We start from the raw sequence: 12,953 nt of genomic DNA, 5'->3' as shown, positions 1-12,953 counted from the left end.
AATAAAATTTTATTAAACATTTTCATAAGGATAACGACAGATTTACATAAACATTTATCAAAAAATGATGAACAAAAGGCACACTTATTCAACGCCAAATAGGAAATAGAAAAAATTTCTTGTGATCTTGTCCCATATATTAGATATTATTTATTCTTTGTTCATTTTAATTTTTTTGAAAAAAATTCAGAAAATTAATTTACATTTTTTTATTAATTAATTTATCGAAACAACCACTTTACAACTGTTCCATCTTCTCCAGATGTCATTAGCATCTGGGGTTCATCAGGAAGCCAATCAATTGCACGCACGTCACTGGAATGCCCTCCATTAAGTGTAAACAGATGTGTTAATCCATCTCTTTCAACAGTTGTGGCATAAACTTTACCGTTGTGGTCACCAGAAAGCAAGACGACATGACGAGTCGATGGATTATAATGACAAGAAATTAGATAATCTACATCAGATAGTATTACACCTTCAGTAGAAGTATATGGAGCACCAAAAGCAGTGGATGTTGTCGATGGAAAAGAAGAAGAAGAAGAAGATGATGATAACAACGACGCAGAAGGAAATGAAGCAACAGAAGAGCTTGATGCCTCTTCAACATCCATTCCACCATCTGATGGAGTAGATGAAGAAGTTAATGAAATGGATGGAGTTGCACTTGAAGAAGCCGCAGCTGGTGAAACAGAAGATGAAATGACTTGTGAAGTGTATTGCGAACCAGGGATGATTTTCGATATTTCAGGTCGCGCATCTTTCAGCACATAAAGAAGTCCATCTCCTTCCTGAGTTTCATCGTCTTTTGGGAAATTCCACACAGAAAATGAATTTGTAAATGTCATAACAGCAACATTTTCATCATTACTTCCCATAAAGCAGCACGATGTGACAGAAGATTCAACATTAAAAACTTTATTTATTCATTGAAATAAATATTTTTGGAATAATGATAAATCAAAAAAACAAAAATTAACACACTTCCAATAACTCCACCATCTAAATCAGTACGACTTGAATCACATACACAAACAAGCCCATCTTCTCCACTTGTTAAAAGCAAATTTGGTGATATTTTTGAAAATTTAACTTCTGTTATTTCGTCACTGTGATTTTCATCCCAAACAACAGCAATTTTTCCTCCTCTCAAATCCCTTTTTTTTTTGATAAAACAAAATGAAATAAATACACATATAAAACATCAAAAATTTGAAAATAAAGCAGACCAAAGATTTACTGTTTCTGTTGTCCCAACAGCAAGACATGTATCGGAAGTGTTACAATCTATTGCATTCACATGATGACGATTTGGCAAATCCATAACAACTGATTTTGTTCTTAAATCCCATACGCGAACTCTGTCGTTGTTTGGAGTTTGCGTAAAGAACAAATGAGGCTGATTTTGAGCAAAACATGCTCCAATTATACCACTCACTGGATTTACGTTATCTGGTCCATAAGCAGATAGACTAACAAGTGGAGAAAACGTTGATCGATCATAAAAGCGAACAAATCCATCTGTGCAAGGACAGGCTAAATAACGCTTGTCAGACGAATGCTGAAGCTCTGGAGAAAAAACAACCACAGGATCCCCTTCTGAATTTTTTGTAGGTTGTGTACAACCTTTAAAATCAATTCGTGAAAGAGGTGCAAAAGCCATTAAACCAGAAAAATGAAATAAATAAAAAGCATGATCAAAAACTAATAATTTGTATGAAACTAAGTTGACTAAAAGAGAACAATGCATAAAGATCTCCATCAACAAACATACATAATATAGTTATAACAAAAATATGAAATATTAATGAGAGTGAATACAAAAAGAGATTTACATTTAACAGAAATTTAAAATTCTAATTTGATTAATGTTCACATTTACAACGATTTCACAAAAATTTGCAGTGTCAAAGAAAAAACTTAACTGCAAACTTAATGAGATGACTTAACTGTCCCAATCTTTGTTCCCATTCTGACGAACGTTTCAATCTTCTTGATAGAATTCGTCCGCAAATCAGCATCAAAAGACGGGACATGGCGAGGAAACAGCAAGAGCACAGATGAGCCTCCGTGTAGGAAATACCCAATTTCATCGCCTTTGTTCAGCTCCTGCCCAACAACCACCGACGACACACAGCTCCCGACATAGCACGCCCCAACCATCACCAGCACGAACGAGCCGAAGAAAGGAGAAGACAGATGGAACAGCAGACGGGTGTTGTCTGTGAACACGTCGATGTCTTGCCTGACAGCGATTGGGTTGACTGTGTAGTACGTCCCTTTCACGTGGTGCATCGAGACGACCTTGCAGCGACAGGGCGTGTGCACACGGTGGTAGTCCTGCGGCGCCAGACGGGATATCACAATGGATGCACGCAGCGGCAAAGACGAGCTGAATGAATGAGACGGGGGAGTAAGAGAAGACGAGGCAGATGAGAACACTTTCGGATTCTGAGGCAAAGAAGAAGTGATGGATGAATGGTCAGGTGACCTTTCATCAGACGATGCTGAAGATGCAGAGGATGAAGCCTGCAATGACTGCTGTCTCACTGAACTCTGCATGGCAGCATTGTCCGTTGTGCATTCTGGCTCAAACGATGGCTTTGTGGAAGGACTCTGCTGCTGTTGAATTTGTTGTTGTTTTTGCTGTTTGTGTTGCTGTTGCTGTTGTTGCTGCTGCTGTTCAGCGGGTGTTGTCAGTGCAGCCATCAGAATGGAAGGCCTTTGGCTCCTCTCATCGTCAGCGTGGGAGCAGCTGCTTTCCAGCAGATGGGACGGGAACGAAGACAGCGACGGCGACGAGGCCATTGCTCTTTCCTCGTCGCGCAGCTGGCTCTTCACTTCCTCCTCAATCTCTTTCAGCTCTGCTTTCTCCACCGCATTCAGCTCATCCATCACATTCCGCTCGCCAAACTGCTCGTCCTCAAATTCTTCGTCGCCTGACAGGTCGCTTTCAGTGTATGGATCGCCTGTGAGTTCTTCTCCACGCTCTGCCTGCCCATCTGTCTGCTGCTGCATCTGCTCTTCCTCGTCTCCTCCTCTTCCGTCTGCCACCGATGGCAGTGAAGCATGTGATTCGGGTGTTTCATCTGGAGAAGGAATAACCATGCCGCTCTTTTCTGCTTCCTTCAGACACTTCTGCATCTCCAACGACGCAGCAAACGGTTCAAATGGCGTTGGGATTTCCTCATCTTCCTTGGCAGCCTCAGCAAACACTCGCACCATTGACTCAACTGAACTCTCATGTGAGCTATGTGTCAAAACTGGATCAGAACGATCCTCCACCAACACACCGCACTTGTCAACTTTTCTTCCTTCGCTTTCTGCATCAGCTGTTTTGATCTGAAAATCAGATGATGCAGCAGTCGAGTCTGGAGTCGTTGCGCCTGCAGGCATGCTTGCTTCTCTCACAAGAGGCTCCGCAAAAGCTTCGGCCTGTGCTTCAGGAAACAGGGCAGACGAGATGCAGTTTGGCGTCTTTTGAGAGCGGGGCAGCTGCCCGTCAGAGGGAGAAACAACAGATACTTGTGCTTGTGCTTGCACTTGCAGTGAATTGAATGAAAAATTGAGCTCTTTTGGAAATTCACTCGTAAACGGTTGTGTTTCTGGTGTCTGCTCGTTTGGCAGGGCGACAATAACACCAGCATGACCTGAGGATACTTGTCCTGTGATGGAATTGCTCTGCTGATGTGATTGAGATGAAGGCGGCATAATAAAGTTCTTCAAACGAGCAGTGATTCCTGGCTTGCTGGTGGATGATGGTGACAGAATGTAAGAATTGCACAACAAGCAGAAGAATGACTGAGAATTCAGATTGTCAATTCTCACTGGATCAATGTGCTGATTGGGATTAGCACTTGGCGAGGCAGCTGGCATTGGAGAGAGAGATGGTATGGCTGTTGAAGGTGTTGCTGGGGAGAGTGGCACAAAATTCGAAGAAGAAGAAGAAGAAGAAGATGATGATGATGATGATGATGATGCAAATGACGCGAACTGCTGAGCTGTCTGCTGTTGATCAATCTGTGTCGACAGCACCGATGGATGATGAGGCGGGGACATCTCAATTGCACTTGCCAGGTCTTTCTGCATCGACAGAAGTGAATCAGAGTCCACAGCATCTGTGTCTGTGTCTGCCTGCGACGAGTTTTCTGAGCACGGCGAATGGAGCCAGTGATGCCGCGGGTCAATGCGGGGCGTCACAGATGGAGATGACTTGTCTCCAGAAGGACGAGCAGGCGAAGGAGAAGAGTCGGAAGAAGGTGCACGTGGCGATTGTGCATAGGAATGTTGATGAGAGGCCTCGGGGGAATCTTCAGCAGGGGTTGTTGAAAGGACACGGGGAAGGTTGGCATCGCTGTTGTGGTTGCTGCTGTTGTGAGTGTTAAGATGATTATTGTTATTGCTATTATTAACAGCATTGCTGAAGCTATTGCCACTTTTGTGATGGCTGTTGTTTCCAGTGTCACTCGAATCAGATGCAATGGGTGTTCTTTCCACAGAAGTCTGAGTTTGATGTGGTTGTTGCGGTATCTGAAGGAGATGATGCTGGTTGCGACATTTGGAGCAGATGAAGTAAGGCTGAAGACGATCAAACACATCAAAGGGAACCTGTGGGAGCACAACTGATTGAGGAGAAGAAGCAGAAGCAGAAGAAGGAGAAGGAGAAGGAGAAGTGAATGCAGAGGAAGAGCTGTGAGATACAGTCAGCAAATAGAACGGCTGCCCTTCAACAGACACAAGTGGCACATTTGGCGGTCTGTCGTGCGTGGCAGCGGTGAAGATGTCAGCCAAAGTGGAGCGAGGAATTGGCTGAAGAGGCGCTTTGCATTGCAGACGAGCATCGGCGCTTGCATCTTTCTGTTGAATTGGTGTTGCACCGTCAGCTCGTGAGGGAGACAAAGCGAGTGGGCGGAGGGAGGACGTGGAGCGGGTGTTAGCAGAAGAGACAGAGGAAGGCGAAGAAGCAGGGAGAGAAGAAGAAGATGAGTGCGCATTGTCTGAGAGTGGTGTGGGAGTAGCTTCTGTTGATGACGCTGAGAGAGGTGGAGACAAAACAGGCGAAACAACAGGTACAGACGGTGATGTTGTGGATGATATTGTTGCTGCTTTGTTGTTCTGCTCCCCTTGCTTCTCCTTCTGCGTCTTCATCCTCTGCTTCTGCTCTGCCTCTATTTGTTTCGCTCTCATTCTCTCTGCCTGTCGAATAAGCTTCTCCACATTCTTCTCCTGCTTCTTTGTGGCTGCCAAGTGCTTCGCCCTCTCCTTTGCCCTGTCCTTTTCGGCATTCTCCTTCTTCTTCCTTTCTTCCTTCGCTCTTTTCTGCTCCGATTTCAGTCTCATTGACTCCGCTTTTCTTTTCCTCTGCTCTTCTTTCATCGTTCTTTTCCTCTGGATCTTCTCATCTTTCATCATTTCTTTGTTCAGCAAGTTCTTCTTCTGCTCAATTTGACCAATTGTCAGCCAGCCTCTTCCATTCGCATCATCGTCGGTTGTTGTTGTTGATGAAGACGAAGACGAAGAAGAAGATAAATCGCCATCTGCATCTCCATTCAATCCATTTCTTCCTGCTTCTTGTTTATCTCCTTTTGTAACTTTTGTTTCTTTTGCCCCCTTTGCAGTTTTTGCTGCTTGCTTCATGCTTCCATTCTCAGCTCCTTCGCCGAGTGTTGTTTGAGATGAATCCGCCGACAAAGGCGACTGCAGCTGAGAGGACGAAGCAGCACTCTTCACACATCCTGTTGAGACATCTGCTGCCTTTTCAGGCTTTTCATTCAGTTTCTGTGAAGATTCAGCAGTTGTCTGCTGTTCTGATGTGCGCTTGTGGAGAATTGTTGGCAAAAAGAATCTCTTTGGCTGTTGATTGGCAGGCGATGCAGGCGCCTTTCTTCCACCATGGTACGGTTTTTCTCTTCTCATCTTTCTTTTCATCGATTTTTCTCCTTTCTTGTCCTTCGGCTCGACAACAAAGATGTTTAAGAGCTCAGGAATGCCGTAGAGGAGGGTGACCAGCCCGAAGTTCCTTCCTTTCACCCACACTGCGGTGGCGTCGTTGATCGACTGGAACACCATAATTCTGCTGTCTCCAGGCGACACAAGCACAGAGTCATCCTCTGGCGATGCAATCGGCCGCACACCTGGCTTCAGCTTGCGGCTGAAGAAGTCGTCAAAATTCGTATACGACTCAATCGGCTTCTCAATCTCTGTCACATCCACTGAGTGTTCTCTGATGAATGGCAGGATCTCATTCACCGACGTCGGGTTCTTCTTCCTCTTCCCCATGTCCTTCGTGATGATCACGAACCACTGCTTCATCAGCGACGAGCGGGCGATGCGGCGGCCCCAGGAAGTGCAGTAGCCAGCCTTAAACGCAGCCACCAGCATTGCCGGCAGATGCTCCTTTGTGATCAGCCCACTCTCTCTGTCCACAATGCGCAGACATCTGCCATCCAGCAGCTCGTTCATCCGGTTGTACTCCACACGCCGCATCCGCCGCTGCGCCTTCACCGACTCCACACTCGTCACCCCGTCCCATCTGTGTGGATACAGCACCCTCAGAAGCCTTTCGAAGTCCCGCTTTTGTGGTTTTGATGAGGCAGAGGCAGCAGAAGAAGCAGCAGAAGAGGAAGATGAAGAGGAGGAAGATGAAGAAGAAGCGTTGTGTGGATAGACAGCAGTAGGGCGGACGAGTGATGGAGAAGCAACAGAAGAGAAAGAAGCTGCACTTGCAGCAGATGGCGAGGCCTGTGGGTATCTCGAAGGGAGGAAGAGATAATCCTCTGAGAAGTCATCAGCGATGTCTGTGTCTGTCTCTTCTTCATCGTCTGCCTCGCCATCGTCGTAGCTCTGCTGGTATCCATCATTCCCTGTGTACTCAAACAAGCCATCTGTTTCATCATCGTCGTCGATGTAGAGCGAGTCGCTGCGGGAGAACACCTGGCGCAGTCGAGAAAGAGTTGGTCGTTTAGTTTTGCTCTGGAGGCGGTGGGTGCGCAGAGAAGGAGACAAAGAAGAGTCTGAAGGAGTAGGAGAAGGAGAAGGAGAGCCAGGGATAGAGGCAGAGGGAGAAGGAAGAGGAAGGGGAAGAGGAGGAGGTGTGGTTGTGGGTGAGACTGTAGGTGGATTCAGAGAGAGACGAGGAGAGAAGCGCTGATCGGTAGAAGGAGGACGGGGCAAAGGAAGAGGAGATGTTGATGGAGGAAGAGAAGAGGAAGAAGAAGTAGATGATAAAGAGGAAGAAGAAGAAGAAATAGAAGAAGAAGAGTTGGATGGAGGCAGTTGATAAGGAGCAGATGAGCAAGATGATTGGGGTGTTGTTTGAGATCCGTCTGGAAACAGATGTGATGACTGCACTTCCATCGGCTGGGTGAGAGATGGCACAGGAGAAAGAGAACTGCCTGTTGATGAAGCAGAAGATGGAAGTGAATTTGAAGCAGAAGAAGAGGAAGAAGAAGAAGAAGAGGCAGAAGCAGAGGAAGAAGGTGATGATGATGATGATGATGATGCTGTTGAATAGTTCTCTGTTTGTGTGTGAGTGTCTGGCTGACTTGCCTCAGGTGCAAAGAAGAGCTGATGGAATGCAGAGGGAGGCAGCTCAGCCAATGCATCTAAAAGAGAATAGAGAGAGCCATAGTTTGTGTTGAGATAGTAATTTTGACTTGGGGACGTAAGAACAGATGAATTAGAAGAAGAAGAAGAAGAAGAAGAAGAAGAAGAAGAAGAAGAAGAAGCAGAAGCAGAAGAAGGAGAAGGAGAAAGGAATGAGGATTCGTTTCCTGCATTTGTGAATTGTGCGGCAGATGATGCTGAAGAAGGAGATGAAGGAAACATTGCAGGTTGATTGCCAGAAATTGAAGAAGAAGACAATTGTCGATTAAAACCTGAAGGCGAATGAGGAATTTGTGCAGAAGGAGAAACTGACTGTCTGCGCTCAGCATCAACAGAGAGAGAAGGAGAATACATTGAGTCATGGCGACAGGTAGGGGCAGGTGTGGGTGTGGGTGTAGATGTATTAGAGGCAGAAACAGAGGCATAAACAGAGGAAAGAGAAGAGAAATCAGATGAAGCAGAGCCAGAAGATGATATCTGAGGGAATTGGCTGATGTCTGGTGTGTGCAGATACAAAGGGGACGGTGTGGGTGATGCTGCAGCATTTCCTCCACTCTCCATGGCAGATGAATAACCATACTCGCCACTCAAATAATACGGCACTTCTGCTTCTTTCCGGCCAAAGTGCTGCTTTTGGAGCTGTGATGGCTGAGAAGTCTGAGAAAATTGAGAAGGCTGAGAAAGCTGTGATTGCTGGGCATTCTTTGAAAAGCCAAGAAACTTCTTCAGACGCTTCAATGGGCCAGTCTTCGTCTGTGGAGCAGGGTTGATCGTTGCTGTATCGCTGTTTTGTGGGTGTGGGGGTGGAAGAGCAGGCGAAATGGCATATGTTTTGGAGCTGTTTGGCGGAGACGTCGAAAACAAAGAAGCGAAAGAGGTGACGTGAGAAGGTGAGTAAAGAGGGTGGAAGAAAAGCTGCGATGCACGCGAAATGTGCTGAATTTGCTGCATTTCTAATTTTGCTGCTTTTTTTGGCTGTGGCAGAGCAGCAGACAATGAAGGCGAAGGTGCAGGAGATTGGATGCTCCTCTGTGAAGAACTAACTGAATAGCGCTGTTGTGCTGCATCAGGTGTTACAGAGCCGTCACTGGTAGTAATTGTAGTGGAGAAAGGTACAGGTGTGGTTGGCAAGTTCTGTTGAGGAGAATTGGATAATGAAGAAGAAGAAGTTGTAGATGATGATGATGATGATGCAGATGATTGAACAGATGTTGTTTGTGTTGGTGTGGCTGGCGGAATGGCAGGTGAAGATGCCTTTGCAACTGCTGGGTCATCCAGCCGTGCAATAGCAAAGCCTGACCCTTGGAACACAGCCTGTGTTTGAGAGGAAGATGCTAAGTGAACAGCAGCTGCGCTGTTTTGTGTTCCTTGAATGTTTTGTGTGTTTTGTGTGTTTTGGCTGTTCTGAATGCATTGTGGGGGAGCAGGGCTCAAAATGGGTGTTGTTGGGGCAATGGCAAGTGGTGTCTTCTGCTGAGGCAGATCTGCTGCCGTTGCCAAAAGATCGCTCTGCTCTTTCTCCTGCCTCAGCCGAATCAAAGTTGCGATGAGGTTCTGCTGAGCTGCCTGTGAGAGAGAGAATGTGAGGGCGATAGACAGCGGGGCATGGAGCATGGATGCTATGGGGATGGATGGTGTGTGCTTTCCAGTGCTTGTAATAGAAGCCGAAGAGAATGGAGAATTGGTGCGGGGTCTTGGTGACATGGGGCTGATGTTTCCTGGTCTGGGTGAAAAAGAAGAAGGAAGAATGAAGCTGGGTGATTGCACAGATGCAATTGTGTCTTCCTCCTTCATCTGTTTCCCTTCATTCAGTTCTGAATTGCACAGCGACAGCCTCGAAGGAGAGGATGGATAAGATGAGCCTCTGTTTCCAGGTGAGTGGCTGATGTTTCTCTTTGGATAGGATATGCTCGACGACGCTGTGGAGAACAGATTCTCTCCCTGTCTGCATCTCTTCTCTGCTTTCTTTCTGGCCACTTTGTTTTCCTTCACCCACGTCAGCGGTACAATATGTTCCACCCACTCATCCTCCTCTGACTGCTCCTCACTCGAACTCGTGCTCTGCTCATCGCCCAGTGCTACCATCGTGTCCACATCCACCGCCGCACAGTCCCACGTCCCGTCTGCTTCGAGGTCGTCCTTCACCATCTGCAGGAACTTCCTTGCTGCCTCCTGCCGCAGCGCATTCGCCACTTCAGTGGTGTATCTCCTGCTCCCTTTCTTCCCTTTCTTCTTCCCTTTCCCCAATGTTGTTGACTCATCTGCTTCTTGTTCGCTCTGCAGCTGCTCGCTCTCTCGCTGCATCATCTCCAGCATCTCCCTCCTCCGCTGCTTCATCAGCTGTCTTCTTTGCTTCCTCACACGCGTCCTCTCCTTCTCCTTCACTCTGGGCATCTGCAGCTCCTCGTGCATCACAGCGTCTTTGATCTTTCCTGCCCCAAACGGCAGAAGCGCATTCGTCGGGTTGTTGAGGCAGTCATCTACGCCGTTGTGCCAGGCGCTCATGCAGTTGCCCATGAACGCCTGGATCTCAAACAGCGGGTCTGGATGCAGCTGGGGCGCATTCATCAGCTCGTGCATGACTGTGGAGAGGACAGCGGAGTCGTCGGCAAAGGCGGCTGAGTGGCAGAGGTCGACGCCTGTGATGGGGGTGGTGCGGAGGATGGAGCGGCAGGGCTGGTGGAGCAGCACAGCCAAAAGAGAGGAAATGGGGCACGTGAGGGTGGAGGGGTCAGGGTGCGCCTGAAGGAAGAGAGGTGGGAAGAAGGATGAAGGGATCGTTGCAGTTGAGGTGGAAGGAAGAGGAAAGTTCTGTGATGTTGGACTGTCGCTTTGAGGAGAGAGTGGCATTGCGCTTTTGACTGGAGAAAATGTTGTTGCATTTGGTGGTTCATTTGAAGACATCTGCTGCATCTGCCTGTCTGGCGAGTTGTGCAGATTCAGCTTCTTGAAGATGTCCATAAAGAAGAGCGGCAGCTTTCGAAACTCTCTTTCGATGTCTGAGAAGAACTCAGACTGAGCAAAGAACCCGTCTCTTTCCAGTTGTGCTGCCTTCATCTCTTCTTCTTCTTTCCTCCTCCGCTTTTCACACAGCTCGTCCCATTCTCGCTTCGCAGCTCGCTCGGCTGCTGTCTCCACAGGCTCTGCAGACACTGCTGCCAGAAGCACTGCGAACTCAAACGGGTTCAGACACCCATCTTTGTCGAGGTCGAAGTACCGAAGGAGCCTTTCGTAGAGCTCCGTGAGGAAGGCGGTGGTTGTCTGGAAGTGGAACTCGAGTGTCACCTCGCCGCAGAGGAGAGAGTAGAAGAAGTCGCGATGCCGCAGGCGGAGCACCTCCTTCATCGACGGAATGAACGTCGCTTTGAAGCGTTCTGTGGATGGGGCAGCGAGCGAGGCGGGTGTGACAAAGGGAGATTGGATGGACAATGGAAGAGAAGGAGTGGAAGAGGAAGAGGACGAGGAAGATAAAGAAGGGGAGGAAGAGGATGGAAGGGTTGATGGCTGAGAGATCGACTCGTTTGCAGCAGATCCAGATGAAGATGAAAGAACAGGGGTTTTTGAGGGAGATGAAACAAGTAAGGCTTCTGTTGAATGTGATGGTGATAGCGTTGCAGATGCTGTCTTTGCAGTTGAAGCAGACTGTGTCTCTGAATGAGTAAGCATCGTTGTGGTGTCCTGTATTGCAGCTTGTGAGATGAATTCAGTCAAGTTAAGCTGAGAGCGAGGCGGTGAGAACGGGACTGAGGAAGAAGGCAATGAAAGTGAACAGTCATTGGTACCTTGAATGCTTGTTCCATCGGAGCTGTTGGAGGAATTGTGATGAATGAGAGATTGGGAAGCTGATGGAGCAAGTGAAGGCAGCTGGGGAGAAGAGGAAGAGATGGAAGAAGAAGAGATGGAAGAGGAGGAAGAGGAGGAGGAAAGAGGTAATGTTGATAAAGAAGAAGAGTGTGTTGGAGACTTCGGAGCTACGACTGATGTGCTTAGAGCTTCGAATGATGGCAGAGTGAATGGAGAAAGTGGCTGAGATGAGGTAGAAGATGATGTTGTGCTTGGAGGATTGACAACTCTTGGCAGGGGAGGTGAGAAAACTTGAGTCTGACTACCAGAAGCGGAAGCAGAAGAAGACGATGAGGATGAATTGATTAAAGGCAGTCCTGCTATTGGATGTGCATGCATCAGCGCTTCTGGAGAGGAGGATGAGGAGGAGGAAGCTACGGTTTCGGGTGATGGTATTGCTTGTGCTTGGCTGCTCTTTTGTGCAGAAAGCCCGCCATTTCCTACCACACGTGGAGGAATAAACGCGTCTGAAGCCAAAATCTGATGATATTTGTGTAAAAAGATATCCGTATCTTGAATAAGAGGATTTTCGTGAAGAAATCCTTGCGTTGTAAATGAAAAAGATGGTAACGATTTGATCATATTTACGGTTTTTTCTGATTTTTCTGTGAATGTTTGATAGAATATTTCTGCGGCGTTTTTGCCTTCTTCTCCAGAAATGTCATCGAAGTGCAATGTTTCGTTGTTTGCAATAAAGTGTTCCCGAAGAGCTTCCTCGATGCTGATGGACCAAGTTCCCAAATATCCATCTTTTTTCGTTTTTTTTTCACCTTTTGGTTTATTAGTTGGAACAATATCAGTATTTTTATTAGAGTTATTCTGATATGCTTGTTTTTGCTTTTGTTGATGTTGCTTTTGTAATTCCTGCTGAGGCATTGGTCGTTTTTGAAAAATTGATACTGCAATTCTGAGTTTTAAAGAGACAGAACGAATCCAAAGAAAGCATTCATCAGATCCTTGTATATGATTATTTGCAGTTTGGGATGAAACTATCACTTCTGTTGAAGCTGCAGAAGCAGTAAAAGATGCAACACCTGATGTAGCTTTTGTGTGAGGGAAATCACCACCACAAAAAAGAAGAGAGGGCGGAGTAAATGCCATGCTCGGAAAAATGTTTGATCCTTTAGAAATGGTTTCAACTTGTGAAAATACCTTAGGGAGGCGAGTTTGTTGTTTGAATGTCTGTTTCACAATTTCGGTTGGTATTGCTTGAATTGTAAATAATTGTGTTCCGAATCTGTAAAATGAATTTTATAGACAAACTGTTTTATTAAAAAGTCAATATACCTTATTGTTGCGGAAAAATGACGCCCACAAATTCTGGGAACATTAAGCTCCTTTATTCTTACTCGTATAACGCCAAGCCAAGGTGAATGAAGTCTATTAGCTAGTATATTTATCGGCGATTCTTGTTCTTCACTTTGTTGATCTGTGGATGTGGAGTTTCCCATGAAAAGGCACAAAGACCAATTCGGAGATCGATGCCCAGCATAAAATTTTATTTC

General features: G+C 46.5%; 2 protein-coding genes across 2 annotated transcripts; both read right to left on the bottom strand.

Annotated features, from left to right (window-relative positions):
• Window positions 1-143: 143 nt before the first annotated feature.
• Window positions 144-1,675, bottom strand: MONOS_3488 (uncharacterized protein). The gene is made up of 3 exons (XM_067873494.1): window positions 1,230-1,675; window positions 985-1,157; window positions 144-916 (listed from the first exon to the last, which is right to left on the bottom strand). Exons 1-3 carry the CDS (start codon window positions 1,661-1,663, stop codon window positions 222-224), a joined length of 1,302 nt encoding a protein of 433 aa, XP_067721050.1. The 5' UTR covers window positions 1,664-1,675; the 3' UTR covers window positions 144-221.
• A 257-nt stretch (window positions 1,676-1,932) lies between these two features.
• Window positions 1,933-12,927, bottom strand: MONOS_3489 (putative phosphatidylserine decarboxylase; the record flags this gene model as incomplete). Its single annotated transcript, XM_067873495.1, has 2 exons — window positions 12,736-12,927; window positions 1,933-12,685 (listed from the first exon to the last, which is right to left on the bottom strand). Exons 1-2 carry the CDS (start codon window positions 12,897-12,899, stop codon window positions 1,933-1,935), a joined length of 10,917 nt encoding a protein of 3,638 aa, XP_067721049.1. The 5' UTR covers window positions 12,900-12,927.
• Window positions 12,928-12,953: the final 26 nt, after the last annotated feature.

This window comes from Monocercomonoides exilis (assembly GCF_001643675.1).
Source record: "Monocercomonoides exilis strain PA203 chromosome Unknown scaffold49-690789, whole genome shotgun sequence".
Taxonomy (NCBI): domain Eukaryota; phylum Preaxostyla; order Oxymonadida; family Polymastigidae; genus Monocercomonoides; species Monocercomonoides exilis.
Note: the sequence above shows the minus strand (reverse complement) of the source record. Positions and strands in the feature narration are given on the sequence as shown.

What these genes read in the sequence shown, in the direction of transcription:
- MONOS_3488 (XM_067873494.1), bottom strand. Translation starts at nt 1,663, where the DNA reads ATGGCTTTTGCACCTCTTTCACGAATTGATTTTAAAGGTTGTACACAA. An exon ending in ACAGAAACAGTAAATCTTTG is followed by an intron (nt 1,158 to 1,229) that starts GTCTGCTTTATT and finishes CAAAAAAAAAAG; the next exon opens with GGATTTGAGAGGAGGAAAAA. An exon ending in AGATGGTGGAGTTATTGGAA is followed by an intron (nt 917 to 984) that starts GTGTGTTAATTT and finishes GAATAAATAAAG; the next exon opens with TTTTTAATGTTGAATCTTCT.